Consider the following 26969-nt stretch of genomic DNA (forward strand, 5'->3'; position numbering starts at 1 on the left):
CTTCTGGGCTCTATTTGTCTTTGGTTGGGGCCTGCAGGATGGCTTTGGTACAGGGTGAGAGTGGGGAGCCCAACACAGATGATCTGGAATGAATGTCAGAGTGACTTGTCTTGTGTCCAGTGACGTCTTCCAAAATTTTCCATCCCACCAGTCCATATGCCCCGTCCCCAGAAGATGCTCATTCTAAATGCTTGTATCCAGGAGTCTGTGAGCTTTCGTGGGGGGCCAGGGGACTCAGGGACTCCATGGTTAGTCCATGCCACTTCGTTCAGAACTTGCCTTCAGCAGGTCCTTGTGTGTGTGTGTGTGTGTGTGTGTGTGTTTAAAGATTTCTTATTTATTCATTGAGAGAGAATGCACACAAGCAGGGGGAGAGGCAGAGGGAGAGGGAGAAGCAGACTTCCCGCTGAGCTGGGATTCTGGACAGGCTAGAGCTTGGAGGTGTGTGGCCAGGGACCCTATGTGGCAGCCTTTCAGGAAGGAAAAAGAAGCAAGCAGGGGGAGAGGCAGAGGGAGAGGGAGAAGCAGACTTCCCGCTGAGCTGGGATTCTGATGTGGGGCTCAGTCTGAAGACCTGGAGATCATGACCCACACCAAAGGCAGACTCTCAACCATTTGAGCCACCCAGGCGCCCTGGTCCCTGTACTTCTTAGGTTCATCCTCTATAAAAATGTCATGGACTCTCCCAGTGCTAATGCTGGGATTGGTTCTAGGCATTCAACAATACATGCCATAGAAAGCTGGTTGAAATGTCACCTAGATGTCACTATGGGTGTGTGTGTGTGTGTGTGTGTATGTGTGTGTGTGTGAAATCTTTCAAAGTTAAGGCATCAGCCTTCCTTCCCACCTTGAATTCTTCAGGGGAAGCCAAAATGTTCACTGAGGATTCCCAGCAGGGGGCTTTAGTTCTTCCCTCCCCCTCCCCCAACCACCAAATGTGGAACTGGCTTTCTTTCTTTGATTTCCTGATGAATGTGGGGCCGACTTCACTGGTGATTTAGAGACAATACAAGGACTTATGTCTCTCACCTAACAGGTCTGATGAGAATTTAGAATTGAATATTAAATACCCTAACTCTGAAATGTTCTCTGATCATTCCCAGCACATAGAATATTTTTCTGAGGAGTTGGCTCCTGCCTCCCTCCGTGTTGCTGCGTGCTCTTCATGTCATCTTTTTTTTTTTTTAAAGTAGGCTCCACACCCAGCGTGGAGCCCAGTGCAGTGCCTGAACTCACGACCATGAGATTAAGACCTGAGCTGAGATCCAGGGTTGGACGCTCTACCAACTGAGCTACCCAGGCGCCCCTCTTCCTCTCATTTTTGAACCACCTTCTTCCGGTCTCCGAGGTGTCCTTGGAAAATGGATATGTCATGATCTTACCTAGCAACCCCACACTTGTATCTTTGTCCTAATCTAATGGTTCTCAATCCTGGCTGCCCATTAGCATTGCCTGAGGGGTTAAAAAACAAACGAAAAAATAATTGCCTGGATTCTACTCCAGATCTATTAAGTCAGAAGTTCTGGAAAGGCTGATTACTATAACTAACATAGTTGTTTATCATTATTGTTGTTATTGTTACTGTTATTTTAAGATTTTAAAAACATTTTATTTATTTGAGAGTGAGCATAGATGGAGAGGGAGCAGACCCCCAACTGAGTAGGAGAGCCCCACGTGGGGCTCGATCCCAGGACCCTGAGATCATGACCCGAGCCAAAGGCAGATGCTTAACTGACTGAGCTACCCAGGCATCCCTGAGGTTTTTATTTTTAAGTAATCTCTGCACCTAAGGTGGGGCTTGAACTCATGACCCTGAGATCAAGAGTCGCATGCTCTTCAACTGAGCCACCTGGGTGTCCCCAACACAGCTTTATTATTAATTTCTTGCTCACATCATATTTGATGGGAATTAGGTGGCACTCCTCTCAATGACTCAGGGATCTAGCCTCTTTCCATTTTTGACATCACCATCTTTAAGAACAAGCTCCACAGGTGTCATGGAAGAGGAATAGAGCGTAGGAAATTACTCAGGAATATTATGGACTAGGCCAGTCAGCCCACTTCCATTGGCCAGAATCTAGTCATGTGGCCCTGGATTGTTGCAAAGGAGCTTGGGAAATGTAGTCTTCCTTGGTGCTCAGGAAGAGGAAACAGAATCTAGCCAGCCTCTACCAGGCTAGGAGTGGAGTTTCAGAAGCTATGTTTTAAAAGTTCCCCAAGTGAAAAAAAATAAAAAAAAGTTCTCCAACTGATACTATGTGTAGCCAAGTTTCAACCACTGCTCATCTATTTTCATCATACCTTTGGGAGTGGAGGAACTCTCCTTTTAGCCCCAAATTAGCATCTGGATAGTGTCCTATTAAAGAGAGTTGAATTTCTTTTCTTTTCTTTTTCTTTTTTTAAAGATTTTATTTATTTATTCATGAGAGACACGGGGAGGGGGAGACACAGGGTCAGAGACACGTGTCTCTGACACGGGGTCAGAGACACAGGCAGAGGGAGAAGCAGGCTCCATGCAAGGAGCCCCACACGGGACTCGATCCCAGGACTCCAGGATCACCCCCTGGGTGGAAGGCAGGTGCTAAATCGTTGAGCCACCCAGGTATCCATAAGAGTTGAATTTCTAAAATGAATTCTGCTACCAGTTTTTTATTTTAATTCTTTTCCCTTCCTGGCACAATAGCATATGGTTAGTAAGGCAAAAAGGATTGTTAATCATCTTATAGTTGGGTAGCTGACCTACAGAGGTGATGAGCTTTGTCCAATGTCACACAGAAAGTCATTGGCAGAGCTGGAACAGACCCCTGGATTCCTGGTTCTCAGGCTGGCGCTTTCCACCCGTGTGCTGCCTCCCAAAGATGGAAGGGGATTGATAGAGTCCTGGGTGGGGACACTCAGGGGAGGAAGGCACTGCTGGAAGAGAAACATGGGATAAAAAAGGGAACCATGAGGGGGACGTGTGGGCTATCTTGCCATCCCCAGAGTCAACTCTGGAAGAAATCCAGGCAACTCCAGGTGGTTGAGGGTATCAACAGCCTAAAGCTTACTGAGCTCTGGCCCCTCCTCCCTGGGGACTGGGTTTGGTGGTGACCCGACAGCTGTGTAAGGGAGCAGGGAGGACTACCTAGCTTGTCCCATTGATCTATTTATCTAATCTAATCTAATCTAATATCAAGATTTTAATTATTTAGAAACTTCTATGTTTTACTTTCTGGCAAAGAAGGTTTCCAATTACTCTTTTGATCAGTAATATTTTTCTTAGTAATATTTTCTTATTTTTTTTAGAAAGTGAACTCTAGGATAATTTTTTCAGAGTGCACCCTTTTCCTATAGGGATCCTAGCTGGAATTGCATGAAATTGGGTGATTCATTCATTGGGAAGAATTCTCACTCTTCATTCAGTCTTTCCTGCAGGACCACGGTCTGTCTCCCCTTTACTTGGGTCTCCTTCCAGCCCAGGGCCCCCACACACCTGTCTGCCAAGCAGCACTGGTCAGACTGGCATAGTCTCCAGCCAGCAACAGTCTGATACCAAGGAGAGCACTGTGACTTTCTTATAAAACAAAATTCTTTCCTTCAAAAGGACTGCCCTCGATCCCAAGATTCTTCTACTCCCACACTACTCTTTGGGTTTTAACCATTTTAACGGTCTTCTTTTTATAAAAAGGATGAGATACTGAATTTTTTTTCTTGTTTATGGATGTATAAGCTGACAAAATATATTTTGGAAGTGTTATTGATCCGTGAAATCTCAAAGTTTGGATTAGATCTCTCATTGGGTTTCATTACACAGATGCCCTGCATTTTGTTGAGTATTTTGTACTGGGGTTGCTATTGTGAACAGGGTCTTTTTATTTATTTATTTTTCTATTACATCTTTTTTTTTTTTTTTTTTAAAGATTTTATTTATTTATCCATGACAGACACACACACAAACACACACAGAGGCAGAGACACAGGCAGAGGGAGAAGCAGGCTCCATGCAGGGAGCCTGACATGGGCCTTGATCCCCCATCTCCATATCACACCCTGGGCTGAAGGCGGTGCTAAACCGCTGGGCTACCGGAACTGCCCTCTGTTACATCTTCTAATAAATCATCTAGTTGCTTAAAAAATTGTGGCATGGAACTTTAAGTGTTAATTCAACACCATCTTATGAACATCATTGAATAGGGCATTGTCCCTACATCCAGAGGCCTAGAGTCTAAGGGAGCAGAGAGGACAGCAGTCTCCATCAGGATGCTGTGATAAGAGCACAGAGCCCCAAGAAACTGCTCTTTGATCAGATCAGCCTGAGGAGGCGTCACAAAGCATTTCCAAGAGGCTATGATGCTGGAGTAAATTCTCAAATTTAAGGTAATGTTTGATAAGCAAATGAATGAATGCTTATCTCACATTGAAAAACTACTGGGGGTACCTGGGTGGCTGAATTGCTTAAGCATTTGCCTTAGGCTCAGATCATGATCCCAGGGTCACTGGATCAGCCCTGCATCAGGGGCTCCATGCTCAGTGGAGAGCCTGCTTCTCCCTCTCCCTCTGTCCACACTCCTGGCTCGTGCTCTCTCTTTCTCTTGCTCTCAAATAAATAAATAAATAATCTTAAAAAAAAAAAAAAAAAGAAAAACAATTGGCATTTTGGTATTAGAGATATTGAATTTTGGTGCCCACTATTGAAGCCTCATCTGAGTGTGTGTGTGTGTGGGTGTGGGTGTGTGTGTATGTGTGTGTGTGTATAAGGTGAGGGTGGGGCAGCAGAGCTTCTGCTTAAGGCACAGATCACCTAATTCTCATCTACCTTCCATTCACAAATTTTAAAAAAGATTTTATTTATTTATTCATGGAGAGAGGCAGAGAGAGAAGCAGGCTCCATGCAGGGAGCCTGATGTGAGGCTCGATCCATCGATCAATCCCAGGTCTCTAGGATCAGGCCCTAGGCTGAAGGCAGCGCTAAACCGCTGAGCCACCCGGGCTGCCCCATTCACAAATTTTTTTTTTATAAAAGATTTTATTTATTTATTCATGAGACACACACACACACACACACACACACACAGAGGCAGAGACACAGGCAGAGGGAGAAGCAGGCTTCATGCAAGGAGCCTGATATAGGACTCGATCCTGGGTCTCCAGGATCATACCCTGGGCCAAAGGCAGGCGCTCAACTGCTGAGCCACCCAGGGATTCCCCCCCATTCACAAATTTTTAAGTTAATAAGGGAACACCCATTGCCCTTAGTCTGTCAGCCTATTTTGGCTTTGGGCTATACTTAAGACAACTTAGAATTGCTGGGATAGAATAGGGTCCTTATTTTCGCCTATCTGGGGTCTGAGGTGTATCTTCACACACTTACTTTTTTTTTTTTTTTGGTATTGTATTTATTTATTTGACAGAGAGAGAGCAGGAACAGGGGGAGCAGCAGGTAGAGGCAGATGGAAAAGCAGGCTCTCCACTGAGCAGAGAGCCGGATGTGGGACTCCATCCCAGGACCTCAAGATCACAACCCCAGCCAAAGGCAGACATTCAACCACCTGAGCCACCCAGGTGCCCTGTCTTTACATACTTACTTAACGCAGAGAATGAAGCTGTGTTCTCCAAAGAGGGGCAAGAGAACAGGAAGGAATGAGAATCTTCTAAGCCAATCTCAACTGTGCCGTGCCTTTTTCAGCTCCTGTTTCTTCTCTGCTAAATGAGCTCTGCAGTCAGCACATGCACGGCCTCACTTATGCATTGAGACTCTGAAGCTCTGTTTTCTTTTTTTTTTTTAAAGATTTTATTTATTCATTCATGAGAGACACAGAGAGAGAGAGAGAGGCAGAGACACAGGCAGAGGGAGAAGCAGGCTTCATGCAAGGAGCCTGATGTAGGACTCGATCCCGGGTCTCCAGGATCACACCCTGGGCTGCAGGCAGCGCTAAACCACTGCACCATCAGGGCTGACTTGAAGCCCTATTTCAACTGCTTTCCAAACATATCTCTTCCTGGGCAAGCCTCTTAGCAATTTCCCAAGATCCAAATCCATAGTTTCATGTGTTTGCCATTCATTCTCTCTGTGACCCTCCAAGAACCTGTGTACTCCTCAGGACACTGTGGCATTGTTTATGTGGCTGCTCCTCTCAACCCAATAACCAGAGCTCCTGGAGGGCAGAGGTCAAGCTCTCCTATCCTTTGGTACAAGGCTTAGTACAATTAGAATCAACCCTAAATCATTTCTTTGAACAAACGAATACAATTAACTGAGGTACATTTGTTGAGATTTACTTCCCTTAAAAATGTACCAGTTGGGCAGTAGTCTTTGAACTTTTGAACAGGAGAGGGTCTTATAAGATACAGTGTGACTCCCTATTTTACACAACGGAGGTGGACCCTGTGTGCATAAGCTTTGAACCCTGTAACCTGTTAGGGTTAGCTAACAGAAGCTTAATTCCTTTTATCACTGCTGGCTTAGCCAATCTTCAGCATGCATTCATGATAAAGGACCTAGAAGCATCTTGAAGTATGATATTTCTGGAACAATACAAAAGGATAAAGGCAAATTTGGCCCCAGTTAGGTAAATGGTATGAAACTTTAAACACAGACACACACGCAAACATTCCCAGGTATAGCTGCACACCTGGAATGGATCCTGTCCACTACAGGAATGTTTTGAAGTCCTTAGTAATTTCAATAATGACTGTAATAGTTATAAAATAACAGATTGATAGCCACTTTCAGGACTCTTGCCTTCAGTAAATCAGAAAATTATTTTATGCTAAAGAATCAGGGAGAAAAGCTATTGCAAAGTGAGGCTGAGCCTGACAGTCTGCGGAGTGTTGCCAGAAGACAAAGCTGATGATTATAGCGGTCTGCTGACGTTGCCTAGTGAAGGACATCTCTTGGGTGGCAGGAGTCCAGCTCCTGAGAGCAGCCAAATGTCCTCGAAAAAGACCATGCTGGGGTCACAGTGCGGTCTGGGAATCAGATGTGGCAGGTATGAGGCATGAGTGTGCCCCTCTGACCATCGTCCCTGCCTAGGAAGGAGAAAGGGCCATGGAGACAACATCTGGATGTGGCTTATATGTTTGCCCTCTTTTTTCACTTTCACAAGTCTTGGCATAGAGCCTGACAATTTAACAAATTCTCTAAGCCTGTAAGTCCCACCTCACCCATTTTTTCCCCCTAAAGCGTGGTCTTCTTTTCAGAAACAGATCTTCTCCTGGTAGTTGCCCATACACCTGCCCTCCTACTATGCAGTAGAGGCTCAAGCACTGATCTGTGGACCATTTCATCTGGGACAATATGAGGAAATTAAGAACAAAGCAGAAAGTTTATCATTAAACTGAATTTATTTAAGTTTAAGAATTATCATTTATTCTGATGTGGTGATTGTGAATTTTATTTTATCACATGCTGATGTAAGAAATGCCATCTTTTTTTTTCTAACTTGAATCAAATCTTTCCCTGAGTCTTTTCTCATCAGAGTAGAAAGAAATGAAATCTCAATCTTGTTTCAGAGGGCTTCGTCCTTTTTGTGCACTCACACAAAGATCTAAGGGACTTATGTAGTGCCTGGAAATGGGAGTCAGAATCACTTTAGGGAAAGTGGTGAACAAGGTACCAGTGTGGTTTTAAACAATGAGATTGCACATAAATCAAGTTTTATTGTGTTGCTGAGCTTGTGGGAAGGGAAATATCCAAGAGGCATGGTGAGTGGACAGGAAAGGTGGAGTTACCCTAAAAGGCAGATGACAATATTAGCATCACATTTGGAAAATTAAATATAAAGCCAGGGGGATCCTGAAGTTCTGGTAAAGTAGGGATCTGGGAAGGGGCTACTCAGTTCCAAGATAATACATATCCTGGACCCTGACAGATGCAAATACAAATCCTTTCTGGGGGAAGGTATCATCGATTTCAACCTCCTAGATTAAAATCCATAGATGGAAGTCATCCAAACATGAGCTCACACTGTGAGACCACAAAATACAAAGGAACAAACCACCACGTGTGATAGTTAACATAAACAACTGCATATTTATATCTCCAGGGACTTTTGATGTTAGGCACAAAGTGTAAACCAGTTGTGTGTGTATAAAATATTTAATGGAATAAAAGATGCATTACAAAAATTAACAAGCAGCAGGACTCTAAGATGACCAGTTAAGTTTGAAAGAGAATCACCCAAAACTTTAGAAATAAAAAATACAAGGATGAAAATACAAACTAATTGTGTGTGTGTGTGTGTGTGTGTGTGTGTGTGTGTGTGTGGTGGGGAGGTTTAACAGCCAATTAAACATAACTGCATAGAGATTAGTAAATCAGAAAGCTGTCCCCTAAGTACTTGGACCTGCAGCATCGTCAGCCCTGAGAGCTTGTTAGAAATGCAGACTCTTGGGCTCCACTCAGAATTATTGAATCAGAATCTGACGTTTAACAAGATTCCCTGTGATTCGTAGGCATGTTCAAGTTTGAGAAGTACTAAACTGGAAGAGAGTACATAGACTACAGAACAAAGAGATGTGGAGGAGGGAGAGGTTAAAGAGATAGGGCAGTGATAGAGAGTCTAGAAAAATTTAATTCTGGTCAGTGGTGAGATTAAAAATGTTAGAGCACAGATAACATTTGAGGAGAATATCCTAGAACGATGAAAGGCATGAATTCACATATACAAGAATTTACATCAAACAAGAAAACCAAATAGTTCATGGCCAGGAGTGAGACCACAGAATATCAAATAGACAAGTAGGAGAGCAGCCTATGTATTTTGGTGTGTAAACATAAAACTAACGTGTTTCAAGATGAGGGGTTGCAAAGTGACAACTGGTAAAGGAGTGGTCTTTCTCACCTGCCTGGAGGACACAACTGAGCCTGCGCAGTGACAACAGTGAGCATGAAGGGAGTGAACAAATGTCTACAGAGGGTACTTGAGTATCTGATAAATCCATGAAAACTTGGAATCCCAAGGATGCCAATTCTAGGTTGCCTTGGACAGAGCTGTGCCTCTCAAAAGGTATCGGTCTATTTAGTTGGCACATGGTCTGAAAATAGGCAAAGCGTATGAGTGGGATGACCTGGCTGACCACTTCCTGGTCCCCAGGAAGCCCTGGCTGCAGCAGGTGACAGGTGGAGAGGACAAGAAGGTTCTTTCCCCGCTGGGCAGCCCCAGTTCTTACCACCCTCCCCTGAAGGATTTTTCACAGGGTGAACTTTTGGGGTCTGACACCACTAAGACTTGTTGCTCCCTATCTTCTCCAACATCTGGGCACACACTCTGCCCAGATGCCAGGCAGAGACCCCAGAGCTCACACCGGAGAAGGTAAAAGAGCTTACCCATCCCTGGAGCCCTGGGGGGTGCTGGATGGCACTTTCTAGAGAGTTTCCCTTGTTTTATCAGACCTGCTCTACGTTGCCCAGCCCTCTAGGCTCACTGCAGGGGCATTCCAGAGTGGTTTCTCCTGCCATACCCACAGCGACAGGGGTAGAGGCTGGTGAGGACTTTGAGAAATGCTGGTTGGAAGGCTCTGGTGGGAGTGAAATTGGTTCTGTCATTTAAGGAAGCAATGGGTATAAGTAATTTCAAAAATGTTTACACCCTATGACCTGGCAGTTCCACACACACAAATCCTTCTTAAAGAAGTCTGCAAATGCAAATAAAGCCTTGTGTAAAGACTCACCATGCTGTTATTTATAATAGCAAAAATAGAAACAAATATCTAATGAAAGAGAATTGAAATAAATGGAAGCACAGTGAGGAAATATCACAGAGCTGATAAAGATTTTATTTATAAAGTTTGGTAAAATATGGAGAAATGTTTATAAAAATTAAGTGGGGGGTGGTGGTGCCTGGCTGGCTAGGTCGGTGGGGCATGTGATTCTTGATTGGGTTGTGAGTTTGAGCCTCACATTGGGCATCGAGATTACTTACAAATAAAAAATTTTTAAAAAGCATTAAGTGGGAAAAGCAGGATCTAAAGTTGTATATGCAAAATAATTTGTAAGAGAGAACACCAGTAAATGATGTGAAGGAAGAAAAAAAAGGAAAGGAAATGCAACAAAATGCCGCGCAGTGATCACAGTGATGGTCTGGAGGAGTGGTGAGCCTGAGTGAGTTTTCTTCTCCTCCTCCGCCTGGATTTCTAACTTTTGTATACTGAGCAACCACCCATTTCGCTTTTTAAAGAAAGTTGAAAAAGAAAAAAGAAAAAAAAAAAAAAGAAGAACAGTCTTCTTATTCTATCCCCTCCTCCTTCCCTCTCCAGGGGACCAGCCTCAGGGTCATCATTGGGTTCCTCTTAGGTTCCTGCCCTGTCTCCTCTCTCTAGCCCTATAGATGCCCACCTGCACCCAATACTTTTCAATCCCTCCCTAACCCCAGCCCACAGGCAATTAACCCTTTCTCAATGAGGAAGGAGCCAAGCTTTTCTCCAGCCTCCTTCCAAAGCCTAGGATGCATGGCTGGGTGGGGAGCTGGGAAAGACAATGCCTCCCTGCCAGTCCTGGACTCACCCCTTCCAAGGTGCACCTAACCTGGGCTTGGACTCGGATGGGCCCAGGAAAGCCCCCAACTGGGTCACGGTGTCGTGGGCAGAGCAACCCCTATTGTGTGTGTGTGGGGGGGGGGAGGCGGAGCAGGTGGGAGACCCCACACACCAAATGTAGCCTCTAAACTGGATGAACCTGAGCCCACTGCTTCTCAAATTCAAGTATTAGAGCCACCTGACACTTGGTAGAAATGCAGAGTTGTGGGGCCAGCCCCAGAATCACATTTTTAACCAGCTTCCTGAAGGAGTGGGATGCAGTCACATTTTGAGAAATCAGAACCTTGTCTATCCCCTGGCATGCTCTTCCTCCTCCTCCTTGCACACTTATGCAGGAGAAAGTGGTGCTGAGTCAGGATGGAAGGGAGAAGAAAGTGGGGGTCTTTTGCTGGGTACCCCGGTGCAAGGGATCTCTTGTAGCAGATACAAACTCAGACCAGATCTCCTGAGCCTTGCCTGGCTCTGGGGAGCTCCAGAGGCTGCCCGCCCCGCCCCGCCCCACCCTGCCCAGGGATGTGAACATATTGAGGAGGTCCCAGTCTCCCCACTGGAACTGTGAGGCCACCCCCTGGGGCTGGCCAAGGCTTCCAGGTCAGGCTGGGCATGCAGGAGGAGAGCCTGGGGAGGGTGGGGGAGAGCCTGGGGTCTGGCAGGTGAACTCTGAAGCTATAGCGGAAAGTTTATTGGAGTTAGTGCAAATCTAGCCGTTCAGATTCCCGGCAGGCTGGCCTGGGGGGCACTCTTGCCATGCTAGACTGAGATGAACTTTGAGAAGCAGAGCTCCTCCTCCGACATGTGGAGGGGAGGCCCTGGGATGATGTTCCCCTCCGGGTCCTGCAAAGGCACTTCACTTTCTCCTGAACTCTGCAAAGAAAAAGCAGTCAGGGGTTGAAAAGCAGAGCCCAGCCGGGGGTCTCCAGGTAGGGTCCACCCCAGCCTTTCCCACAGTTCTGGGCCTCTGTCCATCTAAGGAGCACAGACCAACAAGGTCTCCCCAGAACCCCCAAACTCTAATTCATGCCCTCACCTCTTTCCAAACATCCTCCTCCCGGACACCCCCAGAACACCCTCATGGCCTCTGGCTAGGTTTTGCCTGCAAGTGTTGGAATCCTGCCAGCCCAGAGCTCTTTAAACTGTGACTACCAAACTATTCAAGAACTTTCTGGATGGGAAAATGAGGATGTAAGTTCGGGAGTCCTGACTCCCGAATGAAATGGCCTGCGCCTATGGTTATGGTGGGCGTAGGTGGGCGGATGCAAGGGGCAGTGTTCTGGAAGCGGATGCTGAGGAAAAAGGCCCCCCCATCACTTCCCTGCATTGTCAGAGGGGAGCCAGGGTAGGTGACTCCAGATCCCCGGCGCCCTCTGTTCACACCTGGCTGAGACACTGGATTTCTGTGCACGGGCTGGCGGCGGGCTCTGGGCTGGCGTGAGGCCCAGAAGGCCCTGCGGGGTTGATCACGGGGTACTCCAGCGGCTGAAACAGAGACTCGGTCAGCAGGGCCCCGTTCCTGGTGGCAGGGATTGTCCACCCACCCCAGCAAGGGGGAGCCACGGGAGAGCATGGGATAGAGGGAAGAACACAGGCTGTGGAGTCAAAGCCCCTCCGTCCTATTCCTACATCTCAGAGTGACCTTGGGCACCCACTAACCTCTCTGAGGCTCAGTCTCCCCAGCTGTAAAATAGGGATAAGAATTTTACCCTCAAGGTTATCACGAACATTTGTGGTAATGTTTTATTGCTCGACACCTGGGAGCTCCTGGAATGATTCATTCATTTTCACTATTGTCATTTCTATCCTTGAAGCAGAAAGAATGTGCAGGCTGCAGGTTCCTGGCAGGCCCCGGGGAGGGCAGCGTCGAACACCTCAAAGGCTCACCAGATAACAAACCACAGAGAAAAAATTCTTTATAAGTCATAAGCCCGAGCACCCTCTTCTAGGTGGGGTAAGGAAGCCAAGGCCAAGCGAAGAGAGGTAGGTAGTCCAGGGTGAGTAGGAGCCATCTCGGGACCAGCAGTGGGGCAGAAGAGGCTGGAGCCGGCCGGGGCCCCCAGGCAAGTCTCCCAGGTGTCCCCGCCGGCAAATCCCATGGCTCCATGCGCACTGAAGACAAAGAGGCTCCTGTTTTCTGGACATCTACTGGGGTCTCATCTCATGATTTCCCAACCACAACCCCGTGGGATGGGGATATTGCAGCTCAGAGAGGTGAGGTAACTTGCCAGATGTCACACTGCTACCAAGTATCTGAGCTGCCACTAGGACTCGTGACCATGTGACCTCAGACCCAAGCTCTTTTCCAGTCCCATGCTACCATCCGCACACTTCCCTTTGTTTCAATGTCGCTCGTCCCCTAACTGCCCCTTCTGCACCTGCTTCTATCACTGCCGTAGCTGCAGGGGGTGGGGCAGAGGTGGACGTCTGAGCCCTCTTTGGCGACACATTCCATCTTACAGGACAAGCTGAAAATCAGAGCAGAAATCCTCAGCAGGGCTAGCGCTGGGGGGACGAGGTGATGAGGGAATGGGGTGGGGTGAGTGGAAGGAGACTTCACTTTCAGTCACGGCCCTGGTCTCTCCTAGTCCTGCCTATGGTGAGGATACAGCAGAGCCGGGGCCTGATCAGGACTCCTGGCGTCAGGTCGATTCCCCTTTCATCCCATCTTAACAGCTTTGTGATTTGGCCCCAACGCAGCCACTGCTGACCGCTGACCACTGGCAGCCACAGAAGCGTCCCCTGCTCCCAGGTGACTGAATTTGAGGAAAGAACCTCATGGGGCAGAGACCAAACCACACATGCAGGCAGTGGCCAGGACCACTACGCTACGTCCAGGGCGGCAGGGTGGGTCCCTCATTGGTCCCTCTACCCACGTCATGGGCCATGGGCTGTTCCAGCAACTGCAGAGGCATTTTCTGTGTTGTTGAATATACAAGACATATTAGGAGAGCCTCTGTGTCTAGGTGCTAGAAAAATAGCAGGGGATCAGGGAAGCCCAGTACTCCCACTTGCGCTGTTCCAGGAGTCAGGGGCCCTGCTGTCCCACGTTCATGGATGGAGAAAAGTTCTTTCTTCCGAGTCTAGGGGAACAGTCTTGGGCTGAGCAGGTGGCTCCATTCCTCAAACCCTCCACACTTCGATGTGGCGGAGTGGGAGAGGCACAGGGCACTGCTGCCAGCCTTACAGACTGGATTAGTTTCCTCAGCTCTGCCTCTTTCAGGATGGGTCTCTCTGGGCATATTACTTATGCTCTCTGAGCCTCTATTTCTTATTCTGTAAGAAGGGGGTAATAATAGCACCTACTTCGTACAGGAGTTACGAAGGTTCTGTGACATGGGTAAAGCCCCTGGCACACAGTAGGTATTCCTTAAAGAGTAAAATGAGAGCTTCTTGAAATAGCTCTCTGGGCAAGGGAAATGCTAGTCTGGGCCCTCATACTTCCCTCCGAGTTTTACACCCCCCTGGGGCTCTCTGGCAGAGCCAGGAGAATGCCCCCTTCCCTCTTTGACCTGAATGTGGGCAAAGAAAATCCCAAACCCTTAAAATTCCACCTGCAGACTCTTCTAAAAACTACAAAGGAGCCAAAAAGGAAATATGCCAAAAGCTCTCGATTGGTCATGTTCACAGCATCTTGTCTCTGACCCTCCCCGCAAGGGGCCAGCCCTCTTCCCAGCCCCTGGGGCCACAGGCCCTGCATCCCTTCCTGCCCCTCCCACAGTGAACTGGGACAGGGACAGGTGCGGCAGGCAGGAAGCAGTCCCAGGAAGCAGTCCCGGGCAGCCCTTCCTGGGTGGGCAGGGTGGCGGCAGCGTGGGCAGAGGGGCTGGTGTAGGTGGTCTCTGCTGGGCCTCCCCAAGCAGTGCAGCACAGCACAGAGGTTCTCCCTCCCGCCCCGTCCCCCTTTTAGAGGGCAGGATGTGCCCTAAGATGTGCAGCCTGCACAGTCAGGATGCTGGTCTCTGGAGGACAGTGGCAGCCCCCCCTCCCCATCTGTGTCCATGACCTTTATCTCACTCCTGTCTGCTGCCTCTGGCCTTGCTGGGCTTCCTGAGACAACAACAGCTGCTTCCTTAAACCAAAGCCCAAAACCCCATTCCTGCCCTAGCCTCTCCCCAGGGGGATGGGGCCTGAGTCTTTTGTCCTCACTGGCGCCAGGAAAGAAGGCAATGGCAGCTCCCCTTTCCTGCCCTCTCAAGTAAGAGAATAAAGTGGAGGCATCTCTGTAAACAGCTGGGGGGTGTGGGTGGGGGAAGCGAGGCAGGTGGGGCTTGTGTCCTGAACCTGTGGTTTTGCAGCCTTCCCAAAGCCCAAAGATCCCTAGGATCCAGCTCTGACAGTCTCTGACAGTCTCTGATTCTTAAAGCAGCGGATGGGGGGTGTGGGTGGGATAGGAGGGCGCTTAGCCTGGGGAAGTCCCTGCCTGGCACCTGCTAGGAAGTCAAAGTAAGAAGGGCCACTCTGTTGGTTTTGTACCCTGTTGGCTTGCAGAGATCCCCCAGAGATGGGAAGCAAGCCCTGACTGTAGGACAGTCATAGACAACGCAGTAGGGAAATGCAGAGACAGGGCCCAGGAGTCCTGATGTCCAGCCCCACAGGGATCCGAGCTTGGGCTTCGGCAGGCTGCCTTCCTTACCGAGTGTGAATGTGAGAGGTGGACCTTCTCGTTCCTCTGTGTCTCTGCGGCCAGGTGAGCTGAAAGAGACCAGCAGGAGTACCCTGAGGCCAGGAGCAGCTGGGAGCAGCCCACTAAAGCTCCACAGAGGGGGACTGGCCCACTTGCACTTGGGAGCAGGGGCTTCCCAGAGGGAGCAAGCAGACGGGTCAGGCAGGCAAGCTGCTTGGACTTCTAGCTCTGTTCCATAGCAGTGATTCAGCCTTTTTGGGATGGGTACATGGAAATCCCCGTGTGTGGGCCAGAAACTGGCTGGGAAAGTAATTCTAGGTGCTAAGGTCATTGCTGCTTCTTTTTAAAAATTTTTGTTTGAATTCAATTTGCCAACATATAGTATAACACCCAGTGCTCATCTCCTCATATCATTGCTTCTTAAACCTCAGTGTACGTTACAGGATCCTGGGACATTCTATGAAAATGCCTATTCTAACTCGGCAGGTTTGGGTTGAGGCCTGAGGGTCTTTTAACAGGCTTCCAGGGAACGTTGCTGCTACTAGCTGGGGACCACAATTCAAGAGGCAAGGTGCTAACAAGTTCTGAGGTCTTGATCAAGAATGCTCCCTCCCTGCGTGCTCCTCCGGGCTCCTCTGTGGTGACACGGGCAAAGCTGACATTTCTTCCTGGGGGCCACACAGGGAGAAGTCAGAGGCAGGCCGAGGATGCCCCTGCCCCGCACAGCCGTGTGCAGTAGGAGAACACCGCCAATTTGCAGAGTGTTTGGCACACAACTTCCTGGTTCCACTGCTTCCTGGTTGTGCAAACTCAAGGCAAGTTGCTTAAACACCCTGCCTTAGTTTCTCCCCCTGGAAAATGGGGGCACTTGTAATGAGTAGTTTCTAATGCTACAGTATGGAGAGCATTAGAGGAGATAAAAGCAATAAAAGCTACACAAAAACGCCTGGCACAGGGCAGCTCCTCTGATTTATTTTTCGGCCAACCCTCTCAACCAGTGCTGTCTGCCAGAGTAGCCACGAGCCACATCCAAGCGGTGACACGGGAAGCATGGCTGCTCTGAATTATGCCAGGTTTTAAAGGCTCCACAGGGAAAAAAATGTAGAATCTGGAAGATGTATCATGAATATTTTTATATTGATTCCACATCCAGATGATAACCAAGTTAATAAGGTATATTATTAACATCTCTAGTTTCTTTTTACCCTTTCACATGTGACTTTTAGAGAAGCTTAAATTGCATACGTGGCTTGGATTCTATTTCTGCTGAACTCGTATTCTATTTCTGTTCTATTTCTCCTGTAGTCTGTATCTGTGATCCCAAAAAGCCATGGCTCAGGGAAGTTAGGTGACTGGCCCAAGGTCACACAGCTTAAAAGGTAGCAGAGCTGGGATTTGAAGCCAAGTCCTGACAGGAGTTGAGCACCTCTCAAGACCCCGAGGCAGGTGTTAGGTCACAGCATTCATCCTGTTCAAGAGCTTAGTCTCTATTCCTGGCCTCTCCACCCCTGGCCATAGCAGTCACCCAAGGAACTGTACCTGCAGAGGCTGGACATGGATTTGCTGGGATCAATAGAGACAGAAGTGATTGATGAGCTTGGACAGATGGGAGCAAGCCAAGAGCCCCCACTCTCCCATTTGCACATTTGAATTGCTTTTTCCTAATGCTGACTGACCTGTGGTTCCCTCAGATGGGAAGAGCAGGGGTCCTGGTACCCATATCTCAAATGGACACACTGACCCACAAGGTCTCGGTGGGGTGGCCGGGGGACTGCAGGTCTCAGCAAGGTCCCTGGCCTCCCACCCCATCCAGTCTACTTCTGCTCACCTTCCTTCCTCCAGCGGAGCAGATAGCTGCCAAGGGCAGCCAGGCCTGCGGCCAGCAGAAGAGCCAGCAGCACCAGGACAGGGGCCAAGATGCGGACCATTGGGATGGAGACTCTGTGGATGAGACAGAAGGAGCCCAGCAGCCTTCAGCAGATGTCAGTGGCATGCTGTGCACCACAGCATTCTTCGTATGCATCCCAGCCATGTCCCTTGTCTTTCCCAAAGAGATCAGAGGGCGCCAGGGACCATGGCACCTGGTCAGGGGGCAGGGACCCAGCCCCCACTACCTACCCCAGGAAACACTTTCAGCTGGGCCTGAACTTGGCAGTAGTTACCTGGATGCCTCAGACAGGGAAGCCTCAGCCAGTGACTGAGTGCAGGTATAGATAATCCCCAAGAACCAATCCTTCAGACCAGGGCTCCAGTGGGGTAAGAAAAAACATATGTTCATGCTTGGCACACGGTCCAGAGCAAGATGCACAGGGCCATCGGGGCCACTGCCCCTTAGGCTAGTGCGGGGAGAGGGCTGGGGACCTTCCACCTCAGGAGGGCCTATGTGTCCAGAGCAACAGGGCTGCTGGCTGGGCAGTGCCCATTGTTCACTGCTCAAGGGCCCTGCTGGGGGGCGGATGGGGCCCAAGTCTGTGCTGTAAGCTGCAGCCCTGATAGGGGGCTGTGTTTGCCTAGAGGAAGGAGTGCTAGGTCCTCACTTGCTCCAAGGCACCTTGTGTTTCGGGGATGTCCTGAAAGGTGACCTTGGTCATCCGAGGCTCACCTAGACACAGAGCTGCTGCTGCTGGGGGCCAGAGTGGTGTCCTCTGCTGAGCTGGAGTCCGGCCGTTTGGAAAGGCGGGAGGTCCCTGCATGAGGAGAGGTTGCTTCATGAGGAGAGGTCTCCGCATACGGAGAGGTTCCTGTGTAGGGGTAGCTTCCTGTGCGCGGAGAGGTTCCTGTGTAGGGGTAGCTTCCTGTGCGCCCGTATGGGGAGGTCCCTGCGAACGTAGGGGCCAAGGCCGAGGCCCCTGTCTTCCCCTGCTTGGCTGTGGTGACTGTTTGGTGGAGACCAGGAGAAGCTACAAGTCCAAAAGCAATGCCTCAGCACTTTCTTGGACCCTTGCATCCCAGCATCCCCAGACCTCTGACCCTTGACCCCTGAACCCTAGCCTCCCCAGGACCAAATTCTCATAATATCCCCAGCTAAAGGACACCCAAGGAAGCAAACAGAGGCCTAGATGAAGCCACTGTGGGGAAGCTGAGTGTAACTCAGGCATGCCTCACACCCGAGCATAATTTTCAGCCCCTTGTGGTGCCCGCTGACTGAGTAATCACACCCCTGTGTCCACTCCATGGCCCATTCCAGTGGCCATGCAGCACACACAGGCCTCCCCCTACAGTCCTGACCAGTCATTACCTCGGGTCACCACACGCCCACCCTCACCATCGCTGCCTGAGCAGGCCTTGACTGCTTTCAACAGCCACAGGATCAGCAGGGCAGGGCGGCAGGGACAGGTTCAGAGGCCAGGGTCCAAGGGCCTACCTTTCCTGCTCACCCCTCCAACCCCAGGTGGAGCAGACAGGACACAAGCCTGCCGGTGGGGCTGGGCCTCCTCCCTGGGCTCTGCTGCTGCTTAGGTGACCCTAAGCCTGTGACCTGACCCCCCACCCCCCGGGCCTGATTTCTCTGCTCACAGTACAGCTCCCAGGCGCTGGGAGCCATGGAGTGCAGTGTCTGGCTACAGGCAGGCACTCACGGGATGTTGCTTTATAGGGGGGGTGGGGGAGAGACAGAAAAACCATGCACTCACTTAATTCTGGGGGCTGAGTTTGCCAAGCTTTTGCCTTGGGCTGGAGGCTCCTGGTAGCAAGAGGTTGAAAGGAGGGAGTGGGGGAGGGAGGACAGCAAGGACCTACGGGAAAGGGAGAGGCTGGTCTCAGGGGAGGCCAGGATCGCCACTCTGAGCCAGGTTTTCTGCCCGGCTTGCAGCCAGTAGCTGTCCTGCCCCCACCACCCAGTTCAGATCTCCACCATCATCTGCCCCCAGTCACTTAGCAGCCACAGATGGTAGATTCTAGTGGGTTGCTGGTCTCCCCGGTCCTGCAGTTCCCTTGGCTTCCCGCTCAGCTCAGACGTTAGCTTCCTGCCCGCCAGCCTGCTCTTCCACACCACTCTTTACACCAACACTGCTTTATCTCTAAAATACAGACTGGATCCCGTCACTTCTTGTGTCACAACACTCAGTGGCCCTCACTGCCTATAAGCTGAAGCTCGAGCTTCTTACATGTCTTTCAAAGCCTTTTAGACTCAGACCTCGGAGCACCGCCTTGGCCTCACTTCTCCACCCTCAGGGGCACCTGCCATACCTCTATTTGCCCTCTATTCCCAATTAAGTGAGTGGCCCACCTGCCTCCATGCCTTTGGCGTGCTGTTCCCATGGGTGCCATGCCTCTCCTCTCCACCTCCACCTAACACACTTCTCTCTGTCCTCAAGTGCTGGTTCAAAAGCAGCCTCTCCACCACGCCTTCCCCAGAGGAAGCGGTCCCTTCTTCCCGAGTAGCCAAAGTTGAGCCCGCTGCCGGTGATCTCCCACTGCCCTATGCCGCACCATTGTGCACCAGTAGATGTCTTACTGGGTCTCCCTGAGAGGCTGGGAGGACAAAATGCCCAGCCTCTCTGCCCGCACAGGGGGCACAAACGTGGTGTGATGGATCCCCCCCACCACTGGAGCTGGCGAGCTCCCTGACTCCCCAGGACCCCTCGGTCCCCTCCTTGCTGGAGTGCCATCCAGGACTCCCTCCCTGGCCCCATCATTCTCTTTTCTAATATGAGGTCAGGTTTTTTCTGATTTGTCTGAGTAAAGGATCAAATCTTCTACAAATAAAGAGAATTTATCTTTTCCTTTCTGATATTTATACTTCTTTATCTTGTCCATATCTCATGGCCTAGAGCCTCCAGGCAATGGGGAATGAAGGAAATGATAGTGGATACTCTTGTCTTGCTTTGGCCTTTCTAGAAATTCTAATCTTTCTCCATATTCAATGGTGTGCTGCAGACGGCTCACACTAACTCCGGAGAGCGGAGAGCGGACTGTTCACTCTTCGGGAATTTTGTGAGCTGGTCGTTAAACCATTAGTAGCTGGAAATTGGTGAGGGAGGGGGCATTTAAACCACAGAAACTGGCAAGCATGGCAAATCAGAGCTTCCCCAGCTAAACCTTCACCAGCACACCACTGCCATTAGCCTTTATTTTCTATATCCCAAGTATCATCCGAAAAAGGTCAACATCTGACACAGGATAACACAATAATACATGTATCATACACAAATAAATGATTATAAATGAGGTCAAGATTTAAGAGAGCCTCAAATATAGGTAGAATTGATCCTCACTAGGTAAGAACAAAGCTGAATACTGATAAGAATCAGAAGAGATCAGATAATCTTGTAAATAATGGACAATAGGTTCGATATGGTTACAATGCTGCTGTTATTATTTGGGGAGCTAATTTCTATTTCCTTGAATTAAAATAAAGATCGATGGATGTCAGGGATCTGGCAGTGGGGACGCACCTGGGGATGGGGTGGGTCCCAGCGATGGGGCCAGGAGAGGGAAAGAACAGACACCAAAGTGAGAAAAAAAAAAAACCTGGATTTGAATCCTGGCTTCATCACCTCCTGCCATGAGACCTCGGGCAAATCATTTCATCTCTGGAGCCTCGGGCCCCCATCTGTGAAACGGGATACAAAGACCTGCCTCACCCTCACTGGCCAGCAGACTATGGCTGCCCACTCCCCTGGCCCCTCTCTGACTTCTCTCTTCTCAGCTCAGCGGGTCCGGTGGGATTCTGGGCATCCCGAAAGGTGCTCTATCCCGAGCCAGAGTCCCCTAGTGTCCCTGAGCTCAATGAGCTCTTCCCTCCGAGGTTAGATCTCAGGCCCTCTTTGCACCTGCCTTTGGGACTTCAGGATCTGGGACAGAGAAGCAGGAAGGGAGAGCTGAGGCCACCAGCAGGGTGAGGCCAGTGTGGCCATGGCTGGGGCACTTGGAGTGGGCCTGGGATGCATAATCCTGGCCTGCAGAAGCCTCAGGAATATCTCACACTCCCAAGAGGGAGTCTTTTTATTCCATGGGATGTCCATCTCGTCCCTAGCCCATGCGCTTTCTCTCCCACACCTGGGCAAAGAGGAAAGGCACTGAGCATGGAGTTCCACAGATCTGCGTGGTGGGACCTCGCAGAAGAGCAGCTGGGGCTCATGCTGCCCCACCTGTTCTCCCGTGGCTGCTGAGCACTTGACCGGCATCATCTCACTGAGTCCTTGAGCCCCTCGATGACCTTGGTACAAGCACTACACTTCTTGGCGATGGGGAAACAGGGTCTGACACTGATCGCCACCCACCTGTCCTTCTTCCCCTCTGCATCACCTGTCCCCCACCTGGGGGAAGGAGAGACATTTGTTACCTGGAAAGACAAGCAGGGAGACCAGGAAAGACTCATCTCTGCCCAGTTTGGAGACCCCACAGAAGTATTTCCCGGCGTCCTGCAGGGTGAGTTTCCTCAGGGTCACGCTGAGTGTGAGTGTCTGGGGGCTGTCTTGGATGGACACCCTGCCCTCCGTCGTCTCCTGGCCGTCCTCTCTTGCATAGATGGTGTTAGAGCAGCGGGAGACAAAGATCCCGCCCTCCCTGCACCAGTACTTGCTATACGTCTTCAGCTCCTCCCTGTAGGTGCACTGCAGAGACACGGTGTCGCCTTCAAACCCACTGATCTCCTTGGGGCCCACCATGGCTCTGTAACCTGAAACCATAGCAGCGCTGGAGGTCAGAACTCCTGGGATTCAAGTACTAGGGTCAAGACCAGAAGACTCCTTCTCAGTCACTCCCTTCTGTGGCAGGCCTGGAAGAGCTGGTGGTCCCTTCCCCATCAAGAGAAACTGGGACAGGGCTGTTGCTGTTTCCCTAAACCTGGCGTACTGAAATGAAGGGTGGTGATGGGGACGTTCTAGACTCAGACAGCCCAGAGTTTAAATCCCAGCACTGCCACTTAATAGCTGTGTGAGCCCAGGGAAGTTGCTTGCCCTCTCTGGGCATCTGGGCTTTCCCATTTACAGATGATGATGACAGTGTCCTTCCTATTTTATTGATCTTAAGATGCTATCATAGGTAAGACACACCATGATTTTATATACAATTTTTAAAAAGCATTACGACTTGAACAATTGTCTTCAGTTACAAGATACATTCTGATGTTTGATGTTAAAATTAAAAAAAAAAAAAGAGGCAGACCTGTGAACTGATGAAACAGAATCATCCCTTATGTCTCAGGATTGTTACGAGTGGTACAGTAGGGGTGCAAGAAATATTTGCAGAGTTTGCCATGGCAACCACATAGGGGGTATCTAGTCTGCCTCCAGGCTGGGTGCAGAGTAGGAAAATAAAGATGAGAGAGGTAAAGCCTCACTCATAGCCACCTAACCATGACGGGTTTGGAACCCAAAGGTCTGGGAGAAAACCTGGCTCTGCCTTTCAGAAACAGCAAATGCCTGCCCCCTCTGCAGGCTGAGGACCAGTGCGGCGGCGGCGAGGCTGGGTCACAAAAATGAAAAGTAGGTTCAGGAGGGAGGTCCTCTCCCCGCCAGCTTGGGCATGCGCCCCACGCCCCTCCACCACCTCCCTCTCCCGCCCCCATCTCACCTGGGAGCAGGAGGCAGCCCCACAGCACAGTGAGGGGCCGCATGGTGGGCGCTGGACCTGCAGCGGGAACTGGGAGCTCCTCTCGGGGCCACGGGGGACTCTAACTTCCTCCAGAGGCACGAGAACTGCACAAAGAAGGGGGGAGGGGCCGGGGAGGTCATCCCTCCGCGCACAGAGGGAGGCGCCTCTTCCATTCCCTTTACCGACTGACCCTCCGCTCTGGTGAAGCGCCCAGAGGTGTGCCCCCTCACCCCCACCCCCTGCAAACCACCCAGGCGCATCTCGCAAACCCGTGCCCCTTGGGTCTTAACCATGCCCACTCCAGAAGGTCTTTTGCAGAATTCAAGGTGTCCAAGCATGAAAACATTACATATTGGCTTTTACGAACCTTTAAGTGATTTAGCTTTTCCTTCCATTGTGAGTGTTTGCAGTGCCTGTGACTTTTTCACAAAAAAAAAAAAAAAAAAAAAAAAAATCATGGGTAGCCCGGGTGGCTCAGCGGTTTAGCGCTCGCCTTTGGCCCAGGGCGTGGTCCTGGAGACCCGGGATCGAGTCCCAGGTTGGGCTCCCTGCATGGAGCCTGCATCTCCCTCTGCCTGTGTCTCTGCCTTTCTCTCTCTCTCTCTCTCTGGCTCTCATGAATAAATAAATAAAATCTTAAAAAAAATCAGACACTGGCACATCGGGTTGTCTCCAATAACTCGAAATATCGTATGTACTCCTCAGTGTAAAATAGTTACTAGGGCTGGTGATTGAAAGCATTGATGAAGCCAATGCATTACTCTATCACACACTTACACATATTCTGATGACCACTTCAATACTATTGGCTTCCTTTTAGGCGTCTGTATATTATTTTATATATTTAAAAGACGATTATTCTGAGAGGAGGTCCAAAAGCTTTACAAGGGGCAGTGCCTCCTCCTCCGCCGTCGCTTCCCGGAGGACGCAGTACCGCTTTCGGCCACCGGGCGGCGCTGCGAAAGGAGAGGAGGGAAGCGGACGGGCTGGGCCGCGCGGGATACCTGGAGCCGCCTGCAGGCCGCGCTGTAAGGCTGGCCTCCCCAGCCGCTTTAAATTGTCTGGGCATTCTACAAAGCTAATTAGCAATTTCTTATCACAGAATTGAATCCTCCTTTCAAGGAACAAAACACACACGCACACTAGAGGGAGCCCTGACACATCATTTTTCAAAATAGCTCTGTCGGCGGTGGGCGGGGGGGCGGGGGTGAGGGGAGGTTGATCGGAAAGTTCATACCGACGGCAAGCAAAATTTTACACAATTCAGGAATGTTAAAAAATAAAAATAAAAAAAGAGGGACACCTGGGTGGTCCAGTCATTGAGCGGCTGCCTTCGGCTCAGGTCGTGATCCTGGGATCCTGGGATGGGGTCCGGCATAAGGCTCCCCTGGGAGGGGAGCCTGCTTCTTCCTCTGTCTGTGTCTCTGCCCCTTTCCCTGTAAAGCCAGGGCTGTTTGGCATATATGGCTCCACATGTACAGGTGGAATTTTTCTCACTTAGTGGTTTAAGGTTTGAAGCATTAACTCAGTTGTTCTGGGAGGGGAGATTGTGTGTGTGTGTGTGTGTGTGTGTGATTCTGGCAATGTGGGGAGACACCGTCAACTTCATGATGACTAGGGGCCACTGCTGGCATGGAATGAGCAGGGTCCCTGGGACCTGACTCCATCACATGTACAGACTACAAAAGGTAATCAGTGTTGCAGTTTTAAAAAGACAGATTAAAATAATATTTATTCTAGACTTTGATTGTTATCTCTCTTTCCTGGGTCTGTCCGTATACAGAATAAATTCTGATCTTACTTTTCTTAAATCCCAAGTTATATATTTTCAGCAGGGGCAAGCATCTGACACTTCATTATGTTTTCTAGTGTCATGGGGCCCCAGCACTGACATTTTGAAATATGTGTTATTTGGTTACAAATTGTTTTCCTTTTCTTTTTTTCTCCTCTGTTATAGTTCAGGTATGCCATTGTGATTTTTTAAAAAATTAAGTGTACGAGAAGGCCTATTATTTATGGTTGTCATTTATGGAGAGTAAAGGAAGTGTTACCAAAAGTTGTATTTTTATGAAGACGGTGTTGGGTCCAATAAGCATCATCCCTGTTCTCTTCACAAGTATTTGACGTCCTTCCCCCCACCTTCCCAGCCGCACACCTAGCCAGGAGCTGGACTTGAGGACCCCATTAGAAACAGATCATCAGGGCAGCCCCGTTGGCGCAGCGGTTTAGCCCAGCAGTTTAGCGCCACCTGCGGCCCCGGGCGTGATCCTGGAGACCCGGGATCAAGTCCCACGTTGGGCTCTCTGCGTGGAGCCTGCTTCTCCCTCTGCCTGTGTCTCTGTCTCTGTCTCTCTCTCTGCATCTCTATGAATAATAAAAAAAAAAAAAAAAGAAAGAAAGAAACAGATCATCAGGCCCCAAAGCGGTGCATGAGTTGAGGAGGAGGGCCTAGAGCAAAGAAAGCATTGGCGTGGGCACCGCAGCTAATCCTACCCCGTAGGGTATATGAGGGGCAGGGGACGACCCCCTGATGGGTTTGGGGATCTGAGGAGAGCACACTTGTGTCCTGCTTCCTACCTAGAGTACTGGAGGTGCTCTGCCATCATAGGATGGGAGAGCAGTGGGGAAAAGGGGCTTCTGAACATGTGGCCCTCTGGCAGCCTCATCACATCCTCATGACATCCGTGAGCCTGGGGGTGCCATGGCTCGGGTGATATGATGAGCAGCAGACCCAAGGAGGAAGGAACAGACACACTGGAGCCCGCAGGAAGTGGAGAGCCCAGCGGATGCTGGCAGAAGCGGGTCATGGCAAAGGCTTCTCCCTCCTTTTCTAGGCCCTGATGGTAATTAACAACCTCTGGGATTTAGAACCATCTTAGGGAGAAAGGAGAATGAGGAAGAACTCTCAAGTTTACTGGGAGGCATCTGAGAAAACCCGCACTGAAACGGAAGTCCCAGGTGTGGGGTAAGGGTTAGCAAGGCCTGTTAGCAGGGCAGACAACATCTGGCCAAAAAAGAGCCCAGCTTGACAGTCACCTGGCTCTGGGATCCCCCCTGGATTGGACTTGTTTGGACTGAGTCACTTCCACTGATCTAAGATGGCAATTTGTTCCTCTTCGATCAGGGTTTATCAACATGAGCACTACTGACATTTTGGCCTAGATGATTCTATGTTATGAGAGTCCATCCTGTGCATTATAGGATGTTAAGCAGCATCTCTGGCCTCTATCCACTAAATGGTGGTAGTCTCCTCCTTGCCCCCTCCAGTTGTGACAATTAGAAATGTCTCTAGACATTGTCAAATGTCCCCCTGGGAGGCAATACTACTCTGGGTTGAGAGCCACTGCCTTAGATGATGACTGAATTGAGGGGAAAAAAATAAAAGGAGACTGCAGGCGTCCCCCCACAGTGGGGCTGGGGCCGTCTCTGTCACACCCGAGCTGCAGAGTAGCCCTGCCCAACACACACTCTGCAGACGAGCCAGCTCCCGGGAGAAAGAGAACAGAGAGCTGGGTGATACATGCCTTGTTTCTCCTTCCAAATTCATTAAGCAAATAAGCAAAGGAGTGGAGAGAGACCAAAGGTGCTATACCAGTGGGCCTCTCTCTTCTTGGAAGGAAATGTGAGGAGTGGGGGTGAAGTGTCCCCCACAAAGATGGATGAGCTGAGCCACAGGCTGGAAAAAGCCTGCATCCCTGAATCACCGCTTGGGAGAAAGCTGCCCCGACAGCTCCCAAGTCTGCAGCAGACTTGGCGTGAGCAAGAGATAGACTTTGTTTAGCCACTGAGATTTTATGGCTTGTTTGTTGCTGTGTCACAGCCTAAACCACCAAAGAATTTGTTTTCTCATCCACATCTCATTCTCTAGCCCACCTACGACTCCCCCATCCCCAGCCGGTTGCGAACTCAATCTTTCAACCTCCTCCACCGAAACAAATCTGAAAACTCCTTTTGAGATTTTTATGTTGACTGAGTGGTGGACTTTTTTACTTCTAGGAATGATGCTGAGATGAGGGGGGAGAGCAGCAAAGAACACGGAGTGATTAGGGCCATCCTCTGTCAGAAGCTGGTTGAAACAGGCATATATGCTAAAATCTTTGCAAAAACTCTGAAAGCTTAATGTAGTAGTGGGATATCTTGGATCGGATCCCAGAATAGAGAAAGGATTTTAGTGGAAAAACTAGTGAAATCCTAATAAAGTCTGGAGTTTCATTAATAGTAGTATACCAATGTTAATTGCTTCGCTGTGACAAATGTACCAGGTTATGTAAGATGTTCACATTAAGGGGGGGCAGCC

General features: G+C 49.7%; 1 protein-coding gene across 4 annotated transcripts; it reads right to left on the reverse strand.

Moving 5' to 3' along the window:
* Positions 1–8058: 8058 nt before the first annotated feature.
* Positions 8059–22895, reverse strand: CD300LG (CD300 molecule like family member g). 4 transcript variants are annotated; one of them, XM_041726023.1, is made up of 8 exons: positions 22652–22855; positions 21420–21755; positions 18766–18867; positions 17736–17820; positions 16962–17074; positions 15143–15201; positions 11890–11991; positions 8059–11379 (listed from the first exon to the last, which is right to left on the reverse strand). In XM_041726023.1, the coding sequence occupies exons 1-8, from the start codon at positions 22692–22694 to the stop codon at positions 11266–11268; spliced, it is 954 nt and encodes a 317-aa protein (XP_041581957.1). In that variant the 5' UTR covers positions 22695–22855; the 3' UTR covers positions 8059–11265. The 4 variants fall into 4 exon arrangements, 3 of the variants coding, with proteins under 3 accessions (XP_041581957.1, XP_041581956.1, XP_041581958.1); XR_005983169.1 differs by lacking the exon at positions 18766–18867 and adding an exon at positions 12216–12974 and having other exon boundaries at positions 11343–11379; positions 17736–18033; positions 22652–22895; XM_041726022.1 differs by lacking the exon at positions 18766–18867 and having other exon boundaries at positions 17736–18033; positions 22652–22881.
* Between the last annotated feature and the right edge of the window lie 4074 nt (positions 22896–26969).

The sequence above is a fragment of the Vulpes lagopus genome, chromosome 12 (assembly GCF_018345385.1).
Source record: "Vulpes lagopus strain Blue_001 chromosome 12, ASM1834538v1, whole genome shotgun sequence".
Lineage (NCBI taxonomy): Eukaryota > Metazoa > Chordata > Mammalia > Carnivora > Canidae > Vulpes > Vulpes lagopus.

What these genes read in the sequence shown, in the direction of transcription:
- CD300LG (XM_041726022.1), bottom strand. Translation starts at nt 22,694, where the DNA reads ATGCGGCCCCTCACTGTGCTGTGGGGCTGCCTCCTGCTCCCAG. An exon ending in AGCAGCAGCTCTGTGTCTAG is followed by an intron (nt 17,075 to 17,735) that starts GTGAGCCTCGGA and finishes TCTCATCCACAG; the next exon opens with AGTCTCCATCCCAATGGTCC. An exon ending in GCTCCGCTGGAGGAAGGAAG is followed by an intron (nt 15,202 to 16,961) that starts GTGAGCAGAAGT and finishes GGTCTCTTTCAG; the next exon opens with CTCACCTGGCCGCAGAGACA.